Source organism: Lampetra fluviatilis, chromosome 37 (assembly GCF_964198595.1).
Source record: "Lampetra fluviatilis chromosome 37, kcLamFluv1.1, whole genome shotgun sequence".
In the NCBI taxonomy this organism is placed as follows: Eukaryota; Metazoa; Chordata; class Hyperoartia; order Petromyzontiformes; family Petromyzontidae; genus Lampetra; species Lampetra fluviatilis.
Genome location: NC_136311.1, coordinates 2,271,623 through 2,290,821, shown reverse-complemented (window position 1 = coordinate 2,290,821; position 19,199 = coordinate 2,271,623). Strand labels below are relative to the sequence as shown.

General features: G+C 53.0%; 1 protein-coding gene across 4 annotated transcripts in view; it reads right to left on the bottom strand.

Annotated features, from left to right (window-relative positions):
* LOC144945214 (calcium-binding protein 1-like) overlaps nt 1-17,434 on the bottom strand; it is a 37,922-nt gene extending 20,488 nt beyond the window's left edge. Inside the window, exons 1-5 of one of the 4 annotated variants that reach the window (XM_078873534.1) lie at nt 17,345-17,434; nt 12,457-12,647; nt 9,633-9,663; nt 6,804-6,947; nt 5,061-5,170 (exon numbers count right to left, since the gene is read on the bottom strand). In XM_078873534.1, the coding sequence (XP_078729660.1) occupies nt 5,061-5,170; nt 6,804-6,947; nt 9,633-9,663; nt 12,457-12,522 (351 nt within the window). In that variant the 5' untranslated portion in view covers nt 12,523-12,647; nt 17,345-17,434. Of the gene's footprint in view, nt 1-5,060; nt 5,171-6,803; nt 6,948-9,632; nt 9,664-12,456; nt 12,648-14,851; nt 14,873-17,344 lie in introns of those variants that run through there. The other 3 variants (XM_078873536.1, XM_078873537.1, XM_078873535.1) reach the window with 3 other exon arrangements.
* Between the last annotated feature and the right edge of the window lie 1,765 nt (nt 17,435-19,199).

Genomic DNA, 19,199 nt, shown 5'->3' with positions numbered 1-19,199 from the left:
ACTCTGCATATAGGAGACGTGGCTTAACCTTGAACATCACCCAAACAAAGGTCGTCCACCAATCGCCATCTGACCAGCCGACCATCTATGTCAGGGGTCCTCAAACTTTTTTAACAGGGGGCCAGTTCACTGTCCCTCAGACCGTTGGAGGGCCGGACTATAGTTAAAAAAAACTATGAACAATTTCCTATGCACACTGCATATATCTTATTTTGAAGTGAAGAAACAAAACGGGAACAAATACAATATTTAAAATGAAGAACAAGTAAAGTTAAATCAACAAACTTGCCAGTATTTCAATGGGAACTATGGGCCTGCTTTTGGCTAATGAGATGGTCAATGTCCGGTTCCATATTTGTCACTGCTAGTCGTAACAAGTGATGCAAGTGTGCATCCGTTAGTCTAGATATGGTTGGAGATTTCAAATGTTTCATTCTGGAAAAAGTCTGTTCACAGACATAAGTGCTGCCAAAGATGGTTGCCATTTTGAGTGCATGGTTCCTGAGATGAGGATATGTCTCAGAGGGGAGAGATGCATAGAAATTATGAAGGCTGCTTCACTTGAATGCGTCTTTCAGAGAGTCACAATTCTGCAGTTCAGCCAGTTCCATTTGGTAAATTGTATCCACATTTTCAATGTCAATAGAAAATGGGTTACGGAAAAGCTGTATGTCCTGTTCATGGAGATGAAGCTCTTTAAATCTAAATTGGAACTCCTTTTGCAATTTTTCCAGTGAATCCACACATGTTTTGTTTGGGAATTGCAACCAATGGTTTTTCCGCTAACAGATTTTGAGTTGTGGGGAGATGGCAGAAGTTTTCCTCCTTAACTTGTTTGATGAGGAGGCCTAATTTTACTTCAAATGCTTTGACATGTGATTGCATATCACAGATGAGCTTCCCCTTTCCTTGAAGTTGCACATTGAAACTGTTGAGTAGATCTGTTACATCTGTCAGATAGGCAAGGTGCCATTTCCATTCTGCATCATTGAGCTCTGGTACTTCTTTGTTTTTTGAAAGCAGAAAAGCTGTAATCTGTGGAAGTAAGTCATAAGAACGTTTCAAAACTCTCCCTCGACTCAGCCAACGGACTTCTGTGTGGTACAGAACATCTTCATAGTCAACATTTAGTTCAGACAGAAATTCCTGAAATTGTCTGTGGTTTAGTGCATGAGCTCTAATGAAGTTAACACAAGATACCACCATTTTCATAACAGAGTCCCACTTCAGTGATTTACTACACAGCGCTTGTTGGTGGATGAGGCAGTGTATGGCTATTGGATGAGAATGGTTATGTTTGTCCATCTCTTGGTTAATGCGAGCAATTACTCCTTTCTTAGACCCCACCATGCTAGGAGCACCATCAGTTGTCACACTGGCTAGTTTAGCCCAGTTCAGCTCCAAACCATTCACAGTTTGGCAAACTTTTTCATAGATATCCTCTCCTGTAGTTGTTCCTTTGATGCTTTGCAGTGCAGCAAGCTCTTCTGTGACTTCTAAATAGTCATTCGTACCACGAATAAAAATTAGAAGTTGTGCAGAATCACGAACATCATTGCTTTCGTTGAGTGCCAAGGAAAAATAGGAAAGTTTTTTTGTGGAGTTTTGCAAATGCTGATGCAAATTGTCTCCCATTTCTTCAATCCTCCGTGTAATTGTAGGTCCTGAAAGACTCACTGTACTAAATAAATCGGCATTCTTTAACAAATTCTCCCTCCACGAATGGTCTGCCAGTGCACGCTATTAGCTTGGCAACTTGAAAACTTGCTCGCAATGATGAAATATTTAGCTGCTTCTGCTTCACAAAAGTATTTTGCAGAGTTGTTAATGTATTTTTCAGTTTTAAAATTTTATCTTTTCTCACTTCTCCGACCAAACAATCATATTTATCTTTATGTTGAGTTTCATAGTGTCGACGTAAATTGTATTATTTGAACACAGACACTATATTCTGGCATATCAGACACACAGCTCTTTCCTTGTACTGCATGAAAAAGTAATCATAAGTCCACTGTTCTTTGAATATCCTACACTCCGAGTCAATTTTTCTCTTTCTTGACATCATTGTTTCCTAGGGAGTCAAAATTGCTATTAGTAAAATACCAATATATATACAGCGCTACAAAAACAATATACCAGCAATAACTTTGCCCACACAGAGACATACAGACTGCACTGTCCATCAATGCAGTCTGATTGGGGGAACTCCGCTTTTACCCCAGGCTCACACTGGTGCGGGTGGTGCCATTAAAAAGTTAATTACACCTGCAGTTTTGTTCACAGATCGCAGTACATCCCCAGCACACAGGAATATCACTGGGAGTGAAGCCGAGGGGCAAGTGAAGGAGCTGAGGGAGGGAGAGCCAGTCAAGCGCAGCCAGGGGAGGGCTGGCAGCCTTAGGCATGGGGGGCAAGTCCAGTAAATTGGCCCATTGAACCATTCACCAGCGCAGCCCAATGAGTGCCCACCACCGCAGCTCAATCAGTGCCCACCGCCGCAGCTCAATCAGTGCTCACCAGCGCAGCCAAATCAGTGCTCGCCACCGCAGCCCAATCAGTGCCCACCACCGCAGCCCAATGAGTGCTCACCAGCGCAGCCCAATTAGTGCTCACCAGCGCAGCCCAATTAGTGCTCACAAGCGCAGCCCAATTAGTGACCATGGGCCAGATAAATGTCCTCGGCGGGCCGCATGTGGCCCGCGGGCCGTAGTTTGAGGACCCCTGATCTATGTCGATGGAGAGGCGCTTGAGTATTCCCCTTACCTCGGTAGTCATCTCTCCCAAATGGCCACCAATGACAAGGAGATCCAACACAAGAGTCCAGCACCGCCTTCTACAAACTGCGACAACGCCGTCTCCTAGTTTATTGGGCCGTTGTCATCCCAACGCTCCTCTACTGCAGCAAAACGTGGACAACCTACTGGCGCCACGTCACTGCGCTCGAGGGCTTCCATCAGCGCTGCCTCCGCAAAATCCAGGGGATCAAGTGGAAAGATCGCTGCACCAATGGGAGTGTCCTGCTCCAAGCTGACTTCTAAAAAAGCAACTCCGATGGACCGGTCACTGCGTCTGCATGCCTGAGAACCGTCTTCCCCACCAGATCCTTTTCTCTCAGCTCTACAATGGGCAGCGGACGAGGCGAGGACAAAGGAAGCAGTTGAAGGATACAGTCAATTCCTCGCTGAAACGTGGAAAAATCAGCCTTCAAGACTGGGAGGAGTAGGCTACTGACCACCTAGGAAGACGCTACTGAATCCACCAGGCCGCTGCCCACTTCAAGACGCAACGTCTCGATGCCAAAGTGGATTGCCGCCAAAACAGAAAGGAAAAGGAAGCCAACCCGGCACTGCGGATTCCACTTCCCGCTATGACCACGTGGCACCCCCAATGCCCAAAGATCTGCAGATCCAGAATTGGACTCCTCAGCCACCTCAAGAGCCACCACAAAACATCATGGATGTCATCCTCGAATGCCGAGGGACTGCCGCCGATGATGGCAAGTCTCTGGGGTCGTCTGTGGGTCTCTGTGCGTGTCTGGGGTCTATGTGCATGTCTGTGAGTCTCTCTGTTAGCCTAGCGGGTCTCTCGGAGTAAAAGAAAAAAGATGAATCCTTGATTCCTTCTGGAACGAAGTCACAGGGTTCAAATTTTCACTCCCACCATGGCGTTTTGGGGCATTCCAGCCCATTTCCACCACTGTCTCTTCGTGAAGGTGCTATCGGCCAATTAAGGAGTGCTTAAACGTGGGAGGAAACTGGAGCACCTGGAGAAAATCCTGCGTGCGAGGGGACAACGCTCTATCCCATCGAGATTGGACAGGTGGAGTCCTTATTTGGCTGAACCACCTCCTGGTGAATCAGGATAGGGCACTTCTTCTACGCCCATCCACAGGGAGTTTCACAACATCTGTGCGGTGATCCACCAACCCTCGCTGCTGCTTCCAGCGTGCTGGATTACAGGTAACCACGTGCGGCGTAGCCACCGCTGCCCAGCTGGTTGCAGTTCGATGCCTCCCAGGTGGAGATCCATCGGTCACCACTGTCGTGGGCGCGTTTGCCGACGGTGGCTGGGATCACAGCAGGAGCTGTTAATTTACCAGCAGCTTCCAATTACAGAATATAAACTTACAGCAGAGATCTGCACGTGTAAGAATGGTGCAGGGAGCGGTAGTGCAGCGGTTAGCGCGCTGCACTATGCACCGGAGTTTGATTATCACTCATGGGCAACACCAGTGACAATTATCTGAACCGCTTCTGGGCCTCCCCTAGATCGACTCAGCTTCAAATAGGTGTAGTGACATATATGGAGTCATTATGGCATTTAGCGCCAGCTGTCACAAGAGTGGAACTGTGTGTCTTGGGCCTCTCTCTGGCACCAGAGTAGGTTTGGCATGGAAGCGGGCCCTAGAGGGCATGGTTCTGGTGACGGTCAGAGAGAGGGAAAGTGAGGACGTGACAGTCTGGGTGAACCCGAGAGGGCACGTGACCGGGACAGGGTAGCGAGGCAGCCCAAAGGGTGGCTTGAGCGACACGTGATGCTTGGTCGAGAACCTTCTGCTGAGATCCAGAAGGGGGCGTGGCCGAAGGCGGAGCGAGGCCACGCTCGGGAGCATAAAAGGGAAGTCTCGAGAGCAATCGGGGCTGTTTGCTGGAATGGAAACCTGGATGCTACGTCTCTTCGGTCTTCGGTCTTTGGCATCGTGGGTCAGGCAGTGGGTTAGCTGACTGACCCGGTTATGTAGTTACCCCGTTGTGGTCTAGTTAACCCGTTGTTACGTTTATGTAGTTACCCCGTTGGGGTCGTGTAATAAACGTGTTGCCTCCAAGTTCAAGTGTGTGCCTCCGTAGAACCCACTACATAGGTATCCGGTATGGTGTGAAAAACATCAGCACTGGGGAGACAAAGGCGACCGGGCGTGGTGCTGACACACCCACCACCTCGTGTGCCTGTTCTGGTCTTCATAGGTGCTACTCACTGACAGCACTTGAACCAAACAGTCTGATAAGGCTACACGGGGGAGCGTTGTCTTTGAGGGTGAGGATGGTGAGTGGAGAGAGGACCTCACGGAAGGCGTCCCTCAGCTCTTTGATCCCCACCATCCCCGACGTCTCCGCCAGGAGTTTCGGGGCCATCAGCTCCACAAAGTCCTCAAAGTCCACGCGGCCACCCTCTGCCACCACGGGGACGCGGGGAGAGGGGAAGGGGGAGAGGGTAAGGAGGAGAAGGGCAGGAGGAGATGGGCAGGGGGAGAGGGGTGCAGAGAGAGGGGCAGGGGGAGAGGGGCACGGTGAGAGGGAGGCGTGTTGGGGTTAGTGATCCCACGCAAACCCTGTGTGGTATTATCGCGTGAGATGAATGACTGAGTGCAGGCATTTTTAATGTGCGGCTAGTAACTCTTTGGCTGTGCTCTCCAGTTGCCTCGGCGAACAGTGGGGGCTACGTTTTTCCCAATCCTGGCCCAGCTGGCTCAACAACGTAATAACACACTTACACAATCGGCTTTAATAACAGTAGCATCATTGTCATGGCGTTATCCCCACCAGCACATCCTCCTTCTACTTGGTAAGATCGCTGTAACGAGGAATGAGAGAAACCCAACGACTCCTCGTGTCCCAGCAGACGCGCACTCCGCCTCGCCCTTGACTCACAGGGCTGCATTGGGTGCCACGGTGGCTAGGAGATGTTAACTACCTTGCCTGGTATGCAGGAGGTCGTTGGGTTGGATCCCGACCCTGACGCCTGATGTGTATTTGCAGTCTGCGTGTCTCTCTCTCATCATCATCACGGTGGCTAGGAGATGTTAACTACCTCGCCTGGTCTACAGGAGGCCATGGGTTCGATCCCGACCCTGACGCCTGCTGTATATTTGGATTTTGCGTTTCTCTCTCTCATCATCATCACGGTGGCTAGGAGATGTTAACGACCTCGCCTGGTATGCAGGAGGTCGTTAGGTTGGATCCCGACCCTGACGCCTGATGTGTATTTGCAGTCTGCGTGTCTCTCTCTCCCCCCGTGGTCGTGTGGATTTTTCTCCAGGTCCTCCGGTTTTTCCCTCCACATTTAGAACCAAGATGTGTTTAGAGCATTTGGCTACTGCTATACATTTCCACGCGATGAGCCACTGCGTTGAGCTATCATTTGTGGCCAGGTCGCTTCTGAAATCTAAATAGCTCAGTGGGGCTTACCTGGTGAAGCATTATCACACGAGCTGCCTTCCCCCCAAATCACACGTGTGGGCTTAGTCGGCGATTCTTCTGTTTTGTTGATGTTGTTGCTGTCACGTTTCTCAGTGTCGTCGATGGCAATCTGAGGCATTGCAGAGTCTCGTCTCGGTCCCCGTGGTATCCATTGGAGTATCGAACGCCACACAGCCATTTGTCAAACTTGCAAAATAATGCAGTTCCTGAAGAACTGCATTGTGATCCTTCATGTCTTCAGGTCACCCTCAAAACGAATTGGATTTAAGCAAAATGCAACACCACCGACTGCCAGTGACAGTGGCAGCAGCAGTGCTGCAGAGATACGCAAACCGTGGTGGAACGAGTTTCGTCATCACTAGGACTCATCAGCATGGCATGGCCACCAATGCTCACTGCCGCAGAGTCTGTCTCTGGCAGCAATACAGTTGATTTGTGTTTGGATTCATAGACTTACAGGGCAGTGCGGTGCACTGCGATGCGAAGCCATGCAATGCGGCGAGATCCGGGGCAGTGGTGCGATGCAGTGCGGTGCAGTACAGCACGGTGCAGTGCGGTGCAGTGCGGTGCAGTACAGCACGGTGCAGTACGGTGCGATGCGCTCACGAGTCATGTTGATGCTCTGCGAGAGCTCCAGCAGCTCCATCTCGGTGGGCATGAAGCCCATGGTCCGCATGCACAGGCCCAGGTCGCGGCACGTCATGAAGCCGTCGCCGTCGCGGTCAAACTCGCGGAACGCCTCGCGCAGCTCTGCAGGATGGGGGAGGTGATGGGGTCAGCGACAGGGTGATGGGGTTAGAGACAGGGTGATGATGGTGATGGGGTTAGGGACAGGATGATGGGGTTAGGGACAGGGTGATGATGGTGATGGGGTTAGAGACAGAATGATGGGGTTAGGGATAGGGTGATGGGAGTGATGGGGTTAGGGACAAGATGATGGGTTTAGGGACAGGGTGATTGATGGGTTTAGCAACAGGGTAATGGGGTTAGGGACATGGTGATGGGTTTAGGGACAGGGTGATGGGAGTGATGGGGTTAGGGATATGGTAATGGAGGTGATGATGATGATGATAAGGTAAAGGTGAGCATGATCAGGCGAAGGTGGTGGTGATGATGAGATGTGATCGATGAGATCGTTGAGGGGATGTTAATTACAATGGTGGCAAAGGCAGGGTGGTAGACTGACGATGGTGGTGAGTGATAGTGATGGTGAGTAATGGTGGTGGTGGCGATGGTGGTCAGGATGGTGGTGGTGGTGAGTGATGGTGGGCTCTTGGGAAATGGACACAGGGTGATTGTGGTGAGTGGATTAGGTCAGAGAGGTGAGCGCTTATGGATAGAGACGGGGAGACGGTGGTGAGCGATGGGGAGAGACACTGAGTGAAGAAGATGATGATGTGGACGGTGGGTGAGCGGGGACGCGGTGGTGTCGGTGACTGGCGTTGAGAGGCACTCGCAGCAAACGTCGCGGTCAGCGCACGGCGCGGATTAAAGACGAACTACACGAACCGGGCTGCGTGCCTCTCAGGCCGATGTGTGTACGTGCGGCCGCGAAAGACGTTCAACCAACTGTACATGCATGGCGTGCAACGGTGAGCCCGCTACGCTACGAACCCCGGCCACCCGAGTTCGATTCCCGCTTACGGCCACCAATAGTGACGATTATCTGAACCGTTCCTGGGCCTCCCCTAGATCGACTCAGCCTCAAGTGAGTACCTGGTGCGGTGTGTAATATATCGCCACTTGGGAGACAAAGGCGGTCGGGCGTGGTGCGGGCCACCTACCCTCTCGTATGCCGTGACGGCCTTCATAAGCGCTCGCTAACAGCACTTGCCCCAATAGTCTGTAAAGGCTATACGGGGGATCGTTGTCTTTGTTGTATGTAGGTTGAACTTCTTTCGCACCAATCGTAGCCAACCATGCTCATCGTAGGTGCGGGTGAAAGGCAAACAATGAAATACAAGAAGCAGTTTCTAAAGAAGTTAGTGTGCCAATCTATATTACTTAAAAGTGCACAGCTCCAGTGGCTTCCGAATATCGGAAGGAAGAACGTTCCAGACGGCCACAGAAGCGCATCTGAAAGGGCGCGATGCGGTGACCACCGTCTTTGTTCGATGGGCAGCAGTCAGAAGCCGCCGCCGCTGCTGCTGCTGCTGCGAGGATGAATGAAATTCCCGTGATGGTTTATGCTCATTGACGAGATCAGCAAGGAATGTTGGTTCATTCGTGGCAAGCACTTTGTGTGTAATTAACAAGAACGTCCAAGTATCCGTGATGAGCCTATGATGAAAATACGCAGACATCACCTAAACTATTTAAACTAAACTATTTTGTATTTAACTAGGTAAGGCCCACTGAGATATCGCTTTTTTTCAGAAGCGACCTGGCCACAAATGAGAGCTTAACGAAGTGGCTTATCGCGTGGAAATGTATTGCAGCTAAATACTTAAAACGCACGGTAATTCTTAAAGTGGAGGGAAAACCCGGAGGACACGGAGAGAAATCCATACGACCCAGGGAAAACACGCAAACTCCACATATACAGCAGGCGTCAGGGTCGGGATCGAACCCACGACCTCCTGTATACCAGGCGAGGTAGTTAACATCTCGCCACCGTGGCAAAATAGACGTGGGGTTTGGTAGCCAGCACAATTTATCCATGTTTGATTTTGGGTTGGGCCACGGGGTAGACCTTTGCAAGAATGTTGATGAGAACACCGCTACCCCGTGGCCTTACGCTCAAACAAATATGGATCAAGCCGAAGGAATCCTACATCCCTTCCCTCCACACAATGCATATCGATTAATGTTCTAAGACATTCCATCAGCCACACGCGGAGTTCTTCTGGGAGTGCATTTTCTGCATCAGCAGTTATTGGTTTAAGGCAATCAAACTCTGAGCCGAATTCGACATTCAGTATCTCACCAGCAGAGCCAGTCTTGCTTGCTTGCCTGAACCAATGCTGCATGGTGAACTGCCAGACGTTCATAAGCAAGGGCTGGTCCGATGCACGGTGTCTCACCAGCAGAGCCAGGTTTGCTTGTACCAATGCTGAACTGCCAAATGTTTGTAGGCAAGGACTGGGGTTTTGGCATTCGGTGTCCTCATCAGCAGAGTGAAGCTCGCTTGAAGCAATGCTGGTGGACTGCCCAGATGTTTACAGGGGAGGGCGCTCCGTGTGAGAGATGGGCCCTGCTTCGATGATAAATTAAACAACACAAACCTCTTTGTGGAGGATATATAAACACACATTTGTAAATAGATATACGGATAACACACAAACACGCTGGCGCAACGTTGAGTCAACGTTTGGCGTGTTTACTGGGCAATTTACGTTTTCAGAACAGATGGGAGCACGCCCGAAAGAGCACATCCGCTATGGAGATGGAGTGCGGTTAGCGTGGGCAGGAATCGGGGTGTCTGTGCATCCGCACCTTCAATCTCTTCGGGGCGAAGTTCCCTCTCCTTGTGTCCAACGAGTCCGAGGCGGGAGAGAGGCGAGGGGAGTATACTGTTATATAATAACAACTCTGTATATAATAACTCTTTATACTGGTAGGAACCTCCTGGTTACACCAGCCCACAGGAGATTATTGTGTCCGTCGTGCAGGGAGGGGCTGGGTGGGGAGGGGAGGGTGGGGAGGGGCTGGGTGGGGAGGGTGGGGCCGGGTGGGGAGGGGCTGGGTGGGGAGGGAGGGGCTGGGTGGGGGTGGGAGGGATGGGGCTGGGTGGGGAGGGGCTGGTCACCCCGTGGTGCCCTTATAAAACTCAACGTTTAACCTACTCACGCCGGCTTGTGCCCGCCCTCACAGTCGGGCATATTTGCGGAATTCACCACGCCACCGTTGATCCTGGCCATTGACCGAGCAACCCAACGTTCCTACCAGCTCCCTCCGCAGGAATGTGTTATATTCTTGGTTCTTTCGGTAAAGTCACGTAGAAGGGAAATAATCAAATGTGGTTTTCACACCTGATGATGATTGCTTGTGTTGCAATCAAAACGTTGTGAGAATTTTATTGTTTAAATTTTATTATTTTATTATTTCCCTTCTACGTGACTTTACCGAAAGAACCAAGAATATGAATCCCTGCAGTCACGAAAGTTTAAAATCGAAACTCTTTATATAATACGTCTTTACTATTATTTTTATTTTACCAGGTAAGGCTCGCTGAGCTATATGCAGCTCTTTTTCAGAAGCGACCTGGCCACAAGTGATCACCCAACGAAGCGGCTTCTCATCACGTGGACATCTACAGGAGCCAAATACTCTAAATGCGTGTTACTAAATGCGGAGGTTGAAAACCGGAGGACCCGGAGAAAAATCCACGCAACCACGGGGACGTAAAGAGAGACACACAAACTCCAAATATACGGCATCAGGGTCGGGATCGAACCCACGACTGTAGACCAGGTGAGGTAGTTAACATCTCGCCACCGTGGCGCCCCTATTCACGATATCTGAACTGTGTTCGCTCCCCGCTCTCGTGGAAGGAGAGAGGGAGGTAGGGCGACTCAGAGGCACCGGCAGGAGGAACCACAGACGAGCTGGAAGACAGCAACTGCAGCTACGTGGCGAGCCGGCGACAAATCCTCCCGCTACCAACCCCAAGCTCTGCAGTCCTCTATATATATTAAGATATTCTCAGCCAATTCATCAGGGCCTATACGCGTAATACAGCACTCGCTCACTCTCAGAGAGAGAACGGCTAAGAAACGCAAGGAACAAAAGGCAAGTGAGAACGCAGCAGCCAAAATCCTCCCCAAGCTCTGCCCTCCTCTATATATGAAGTTGTTATCGGCCAATTCACGAGTGTTTACTACATGAGGGAGGAAGCCAGAACACCCGGAGGAAACCCACGCGTGTGAGGGGGCAACACTCGATCCCACGCAGATGGAACAGGCGGAGTCCACATTATCTGTACTGCCTTCTCCTGGTGAGACAGAGTCCGTCTCCTCCTCTACGCCCACGGGAAGAAGGGAGTTTAGCAACATCTATGTGGGGTGATCCACGAACCCTTGCTGCTGCCTCCACGCACCACTGGATCATAGGCAGCCATACGCAGCATTGCCGTCACACGTGGCCAGGCGTGACGAGGCCTCGTCACGCCTGGCCTCGTCACGCCTCACACTTCCACGTGTGCTGGGAGCTCCGGTTCCCTCAGAAGCTCTCAGCAGGTGCAAAGGAACGTCAGACACGGTGCACGCGCCACAACCTGACAGCACACCGGGGGGAGCCGCGCAGGAGCAGAACCGCGACCCCGTACGGAAGGGTCATGACCCCGTATGGAGGGTCACGACCCCGTACGGAGGGGTCATGACCCCGTATGGAGGGGTCACGACCCCGTACAGAGAGGTCATCACGACCCCGTATTGAGGGTCACGATCCCATACGGATGTGTCACAATCCTGTATGGAGGGGTTAGCCACCCCACGCTTTGATTCCTGCATCCGGTTCCTTTTCGACGCGGGTTCCGTTCCCAGCGGGAGGAGGAACCCCGAGGGTCTCGGATTTTGTTCCAGGGTACACAGAGACAACCCGTGGGGTTTACGAGCCAATGCCTCCAATTAGCACGGTCGGCTACGTACGGTGCGAAAGAAGTTCAACATACATATGTATGCCATCGCATCGTCTCCCCGGTGAACAGTGACAGAAGCCACTCGCATCATCATTGACCAAATCCAAGGGTGTCAAGTCCACATTGCTAAGGCGGTGGGGCAAGCTAAATTATAAGTGGAGCACCATCCCAGGATTGCACAGATGCTGACTGCACCCACAGGGTGTCCTCCATCACCATCAACATCAACATCATCAACATCACCGGCATCATCATAATCTGTATCATCAGCATCATAATCAGCATTAACATCACCAGCACCATCATCATCAGGAAGGTCATCAGCACCTACATCAGCTTCACAATCAGCATCATAATCATCACTGGCATCATAAGGATCATTATCAGCATAACCAATATCATCAGCATCACAATTGACATAATTATCACCACCATTATCGTCACCAGCATCATCATCGGCATCATATTCATCATCGGCAATATCACAATCATCACTGCCACCATCATCATCATCAGCAGCAGCATCCTCATGGGCAGCAGTATCATCACCTCGCAGCAGAGGGCCCGAGCCCAATCGTGCTATGCCACCGCTCATTTTCCACCATCGTCAATCGCGCGAAACTTCCGACAGCCGCAGTGCTGCACGGAAACGCCATCCGCGCGCGATCCACCAGCCCTGACCTTGATGAGGGCCTCGGCTAGGCCCCCCCGGAGGAAGATGCACGCGGGCCCCAGGAGGTTCTGCATCTCCCCACTGGGCCCCCCCTCGTGGGGCTCCGTGTCGAGAGGGTGAGGCTGCGTGGATCTCCGAGGAGGCTGCAGTTCCGACCCCAGTCCGATGCGTGGCCCTAATCGGTTGACCAGTCACTGACCTAACCACTCACACGCTCAGTCCCTTACTTAAAACCACTCACACGCTCGGCCACAAAGCCACCCTGCCTCTCACTCACCCAGCCTCTCACTCACCCAGCCTCTCACCAGCTAGCCTCTCACTCACCCAGCCTCTCACTCCCCCAGCCTCTCACTCGCCCAGCCACTCACTCACCCAGCCTCTCACTCACCCAGCCTCTCACTCATCCAGCCTCTCTCTCACCCAGCCTCTCACTCACCCAGCCTCTCACTCATCCAGCCTCTCTCTCATCCAGCCTCTCACTCACCCAGCCTCTCACTCATCCAGCCTCTCTCTCACCCAGCCTCTCACTCACCCAGCCTCTCACTCATCCAGCCTCTCTCTCATCCAGCCTCTCACTCACCCAGCCTCTCATTCACCCAGCCTCTCACTCATCCAGCCTCTCTCTCATCCAGCCTCTCACTCACCCAGCCTCTCATTCACCCAGCCTCTCACTCACCCAGCCTCTCACTCACCCAGCCTCTCACCCAGCCTCTCACTCACCCAGCCTCTCACTCACCCACATCTCACTCACCCAGCCTCTCAGTCAGCGAGCCTCTCACTCCCCCAGCCTCTCATTCACCCAGCCTCTCACTCACCCAGCCTCTCACTCCCCCAGCCTCTCATTCACCCAGCCTCTCACTCACCCAGCCTCTCACTCACCCAGCCTCTCACTCACCCAGCCTCTCACCCAGCCTCTCACTCACCCAGCCTCTCACTCACCCACATCTCACTCACCCAGCCTCTCAGTCAGCCATCCTCTCACCCAGCCTCTCACTCAGCCAGCGTCTCACTCACCCAGACTCTCACTCACCCAGCCTCTCACTCATCCAGCCTCTCACTCACCCAGCCTCTCACTCAGCCAGACTCTCACTCACCCAGCCTCTCACTCATCCAGCCTCTCATTCACCCAGCCTCTCACTCAGCCAGCTTCTCACGAACCCAGCCTCTCATTCACCCAGCCTCTCATTCACCCAGCCTCTCACTCACCCAGCCTCTCACTCACCCAGCCTCTCACTCACCCAGCCTCTCATTCACCCAGCCTCTCACTCAGCCAGCTTCTCACGAACCCAGCCTCTCACTCATCCAGCCTCTCAGTCAGCCAGCGTCTCACTCACCCAGCCTCTCACTCATCCAGCATCTCACCAGCTAGCCTCTCACTCACCCAGCCTCTCACTCACCCAGCCACTCACTCACCCAGCCTCTCACTCACCCAGCCTCTCACTCACCCAGCCTCTCACTCAGCCAGCGTCTCAGTCAGCTGGCGTCTCACTCATCCAGCCTCTCACTCACCCAGCCTCTCACTCACCCAGCCACTCACTCACTCAGCCTCTCACTCACCAAGCCTCTCACTCACCCACCTCTCACTCACCCAGCCCCTCACTCACCCAGTCTCTCAGTCAGCCAGCCTCTCACCCAGCCTCTCACTCACCAAGCCTCTCACTCACCCACCTCTCACTCACCCAGCCCCTCACTCACCCAGCCTCTCACTCACCCAGCCTCTCACCCAGCCTCTCACTCACCAAGCCTCTCACTCACCCACCTCTCACTCACCCAGCCTCTCAGTCAGCCAGCCTCTCAGTCAGCCAGCCTCTCACCCAGCCTCTCACTCAGCCAGCGTCTCACTCACACAACCTCTCACTCACCCAGCCTCTCACTCACCCAGCCTCTCACTCACCCAGCCTCTCACTCACCCAGCCTCTCACTCAGCCAGCGTCTCAGTCAGCCAGCGTCTCACTCACTCAGCCTTTCACTCACCCAGCCTCTCACCAGCTAGCCTCTCACTCAGCCTCTCACTCAACAGCAAAACCAACCAGCCTCTCACTCACCCAGCCCTTCACACACCCAGCTTCTCAGACAGCCTCTCTCATCCAGCCTCTCACCTTGCCAGCCTCTCACTCAGCCTCTCACTAAACTACAAAACCACCCAGCCTCCCACTAAACCAGACTCTCACTCAGCCAGCCGCTCACTCACCCAGCCACTCATGCACTCACTCAGCGACTCACCCACTCACCGTGTGATTCACTTACGGACTCAATCACCAACTCACTCACTCGCTCACTCATCCACCCAACCACTCACTCAATTACTCACCGTCTCAGCCACTCAATCACCAACCCACCAACTTACTCACCCGCTCACTCAGTTACTCACTCAACCAGTCACTCACCCAACCAGTTACTCACTCGATTATCTGCATGTGTGCGTCCCTCCTCTAGGTATACTCCGACGGCACCCTCCACTCCCAGCCTAGGTTCGAATCCAGTCGGGGAGTACGGGTCTCAATGAATCAATCAACTGACTACTCAATTGGTGGACATGTCAATCAATCACACGGTCTATCAATCAGTTAGTCACTTAATCACAACAGTCGAGTGGTGTGCATTACTCGATAATGTTGTATTTAACCCAACATACCCATATCTCAGTGTTGGTCCCAGCCTCGAAACATCTGGCAATTCACCAGGATTGGTCTAGGCAAGCCCGACTGCTGATGAGCCACTGTGTGTTGAAACCAGTCCTTCCCTCTAAACATCTGGCAGCTCACCGGCATTGACTCATGTCAGCCCGACTCTGCTGATGAGACGCTGCGTGTGGAAGCCGGTCCCGAGTGTTGCTTATGCCGAATCAATGCTGCTGAAGTTATTCAGTCCCAGAATTGTTGTTATTTGTTCATGTCGAGAGACGGTTATGTGAAGGAGACATTGCCGATCTACTTTGCTGAATAATGCGCTCGCTCTAGCAATTCACACAGCGGTGTCTCTGGTCAGCTGTGTCTGTGCTGTGCGTGTGCGCTAGGTGTGTGTGCTGTGTGTGTGCTACGTGTGTCTCTTCCTGTGTGTGTCCTGCGTGTGTCCTCTGCGTGTCTTCGTCCTCTGTGCGTCCTATGTGTGTGCTATGTGTGTGCTGTGTGTGTGCTGTGTGTACCTTCGTCCTGTGTGCGTGCATGTGTGTGTGCTATGCGTGCCTTCGTCCTCTGTGCGTCCTATGTGTGTGCTATGTGTGTCCTGTGTGTGTGCTGTGTGTACCTTCGTCCTGTGTGCGTGCATGTGTGTGTGCTATGCGTGCCTTCGTCCTATGTGTGTGCTATGTGTGTGCTGTGTATGTGCTGTGTGTACCTTCGTCCTGTGTGCGTGCATGTGTGTGTGCTATGCGTGCCTTCGTCCTCTGTGCGTCCTATGTGTGTGCTATGTGTGTCCTGTGTGTGTGCTGTGTGTACCTTCGTCCTGTGTGCGTGCATGTGTGTGTGCTATGCGTGCCTTCGTCCTCTGTGCGTCCTATGTGTGTGCTATGTGTGTCCTGTGTGTGTGCTGTGTGTACCTTCGTCCTGTGTGCGTGCATGTGTGTGTGCTATGCGTGCCTTCGTCCTGTGTGTTTGCTATGTGTGTGCTATGTGTGTGCTGTGTGTGTGCTGTGTGTACCTTCGTCCTGTGTGTTTGCTATGTGTGTGCTATGTGTGTGCTGTGTGTACCTTCGTCCTGTGTGCGTGCATGTGTGTGTGCTATGTGTTTGCTATGTGTGATCGTGTCCTGTGCGCTGGGTTTGCTGTATTGGTGGAGGTGTGGAGCTGTGTGAGTGATGTGCGTGCTGTATGTGCTGTGCGTGCTGTATGTGCTGTGCGTGCATGCTGTGTGTGCTGTGCGTGCTGTATGTGCTGTGCGTGCTGTATGTGCTGTGCGTGCATGCTGTGTGTGCTGTGCGTGCTGTATGTGCTGTGTATGCGTACTTGTGTGTGTGCTGTGTGTGTTGTGCGTGCTGTATGTGCGTGCTGTGTGAGTGATGTGCGAGTGGTGTGTGCAAGTGCTGTGTGTGCTGTGTGTGTGCTGTGTGTGCTGTATATGCGTGCTGTATGTATGCTGCTGTGTGTGTGCTGTGTGTGTGCTGTGTGTGCGTTGTGTGTGTGCTGTGTGTGCGTGCAGTGTGGTAAACAGCAATAATCGATTATAAAAATCGAATCGCGACGCGTAATAATGAGAGTGAATTGAATAGCGAGGCGCGGAGAGCGGCAGGCACCGAGCCCGTTCGCAAATGAACAGCGACGCGTCTCCACCCTCTCGACTGTCATAGACTGCCAGGGGAAGCGCTGTTAGCGGCGCCTGCTAAGGCTGACACCGCACACGCCGGTGGGGTCGCGTGCCCAAGCACCACGCCCGGCCGCCTTTGTCTCCCCAGTGCTGATGTTCACGCTCCGAACAAAGTACTTAATGCTGAGTCGACCTAGAGGGATACCGCTTACCGCCGATGTCATCCGCGGGGCAGTGCGCCAACCGCAGCACCACCGCTCCCCTCCGCGCATGCCGAGAAACCCACGTAGCAAGAGGCCGCGCGGTGGAGCGGGAACCAGCGCACCTGAGTTCGATTCCAGTCCACGAAGGGTCGTCGGTGGGGAGCGACATACCAATCGGTGTGGGCCACATCTAGGTCGACTCAGCCTCAACGAAGCGCCGTATGTACACAGTAACCGGTCCGGTGCGGCGTGCGAAACATCATCAGCACTGGGGAGACAAAGGCGGCCGGGACGCGATTTTTTTGTTTTACTACTTCGCCACACCACAACCAATCCTCGCGAGCGGGTTTGCCGGCCTTAATAGGCGCTCGCTAACAGAGAACTCGGCAGCCGTTAGCGCTGACACCGAAGCAGCAGCAGCAACAGCAGCAGCAGTACGGACCCCGCGTACCTGCAACAGCTGGAGAAGGACGACACTGGGACGCTCCGTGCCGTAACCCACGCGGTATAACACGGGAGGGGGGGCGGGGTTGGGGGGATGGTGGTGGGGGCTTGGGGCTTGGGGGGTGTTGATAGCGGGAGGAGGGGGGATAAGAGGGAGGAGATGGGGGCGTTATGCGCTTGGTAGGAACAGCACTCAGGAGGAGTTAATCCGTAACCCCCCCCCTCGTCTCTCCACCACCCCACCCCCCCGGCCCGTGTCTCTCCCCTCCACTGCACCCCCCCCCCCCCGTCTATAACTCCACCCCCAGACCTCTCTCCTGTCGCTCCGCTTCGTCTCCCCCCTCTTCACACTCCCAACACAGACAACGACCCCCCCCCCACCCCACCCCCTCCGTATATCCCTGGGACCTTTTTGCCGGTACTGCAAAGCCCATTAACAGTGCTGTGGGTGGCAAGGGCTGTTAGCGAGTAGCACCTATGAAGGTCGGCACACAACACACGAGGGGGGTGGGTGACCAGCACCACGTCCGACCGCCTTTGTCTCCCTAGTGGCGATGTTTGCTACACACCGCACCAGGTACTCATTTGAGGCTGAGTTGACCTTGGGGATGCCCAGGGACCGGTTTAGATAGCGCGCTAACCGCAACACTACCGCTCCCGTCAATGGCGTAGTAAGGGGCCGTCCATAAATGACGTCACGCGATTTTGGACGATTTTTGCCCCCCCCCCCATAGTCACACGGCGTCACAAAAAGTCAGACCCCCCTCAAATATGACGTCACAAAGCTCTGCCCCCCCCCCCCAAAAAAAACATGCTTCAAATCGCTTTAAACTATTGTCATTGTAGTGCGTATTCAATGTAGCGCTGCACTCTGATGTTGTAGGAGAAAACATTTATTTAAACGTCTATTTAATTAAGTAGAACGCGTTGTCTATATTTATTTAAAGTTGCGCATTTTTACGTGACGTCACATTTCTCAACCCCCCCCCCTCGTCATCGTCACAAATGTCGCCCCCCTCCCAGGTGCGTGACGTCATTTATGGACGGCCCCTAATGACATTGTCAGCTCAGGGGAGGTGCGGCAGTCGGAGAGGTGGGACCCCAATAATCGATTTGTCTCGCACGGTCGCACCCTCGAGGCTGCTCGAGATCGCGGCTCCTCTTTGCCTGATCACGTCGTCGTTGTCCTCACGGTCGCGAACACTTCACGCGGTCGGGGCGCGCTCCGTCTTCACGACATGCAGCCACGACAGCTCCGTAGTTATCCCCTGTGCAATATAATTGACGCCTATCGAATCAAATAAATATCCCAGAAACGGAAGTCTATGTCCAATGTTTTTTGACTCAAGTGACTGCAATTCAAAGCGAATTCTTTTCAAACCAGGAAACAATCACGAAACAATGAATTAAAACCGAATTTTTAATAAGTGTGTTGTTCTATTCCCCGATTGTTGAAAACAAATCTCATGGTGCATGTGAAGGGGTCCCCAACTCGTAACTTTGGCCAGCAGGGGGCGGGGGGCCAGGCACCCGCTGCTTGCCCCCCCTCCCCACGCTCGTTAGCTGCTACCCACCCACCGTCTCACCGTCTCTCCTCCCACGAGCGAAATGTCAGGCGACGAGGGGGGTGTGCGTGTGTGCGTGTGTGCATGTGTGCGTGTGTGCGTGTGTGCGTGTGTGGGCAAAGAGGGACCCCCACTTCTCTCAACTAAAAATAAACTATTTTTATTTTACCAGGTAAGGGCCCCACTGAGCTACGCAGCTCTTTTTCAGAAGCGATCTGGCCACAAATGTTCGCTCAGCGAAGTGGCTTATCATCGTGTGGAAATGTATAGCAGCAGCCAAAGACTCTAAACGCGTGG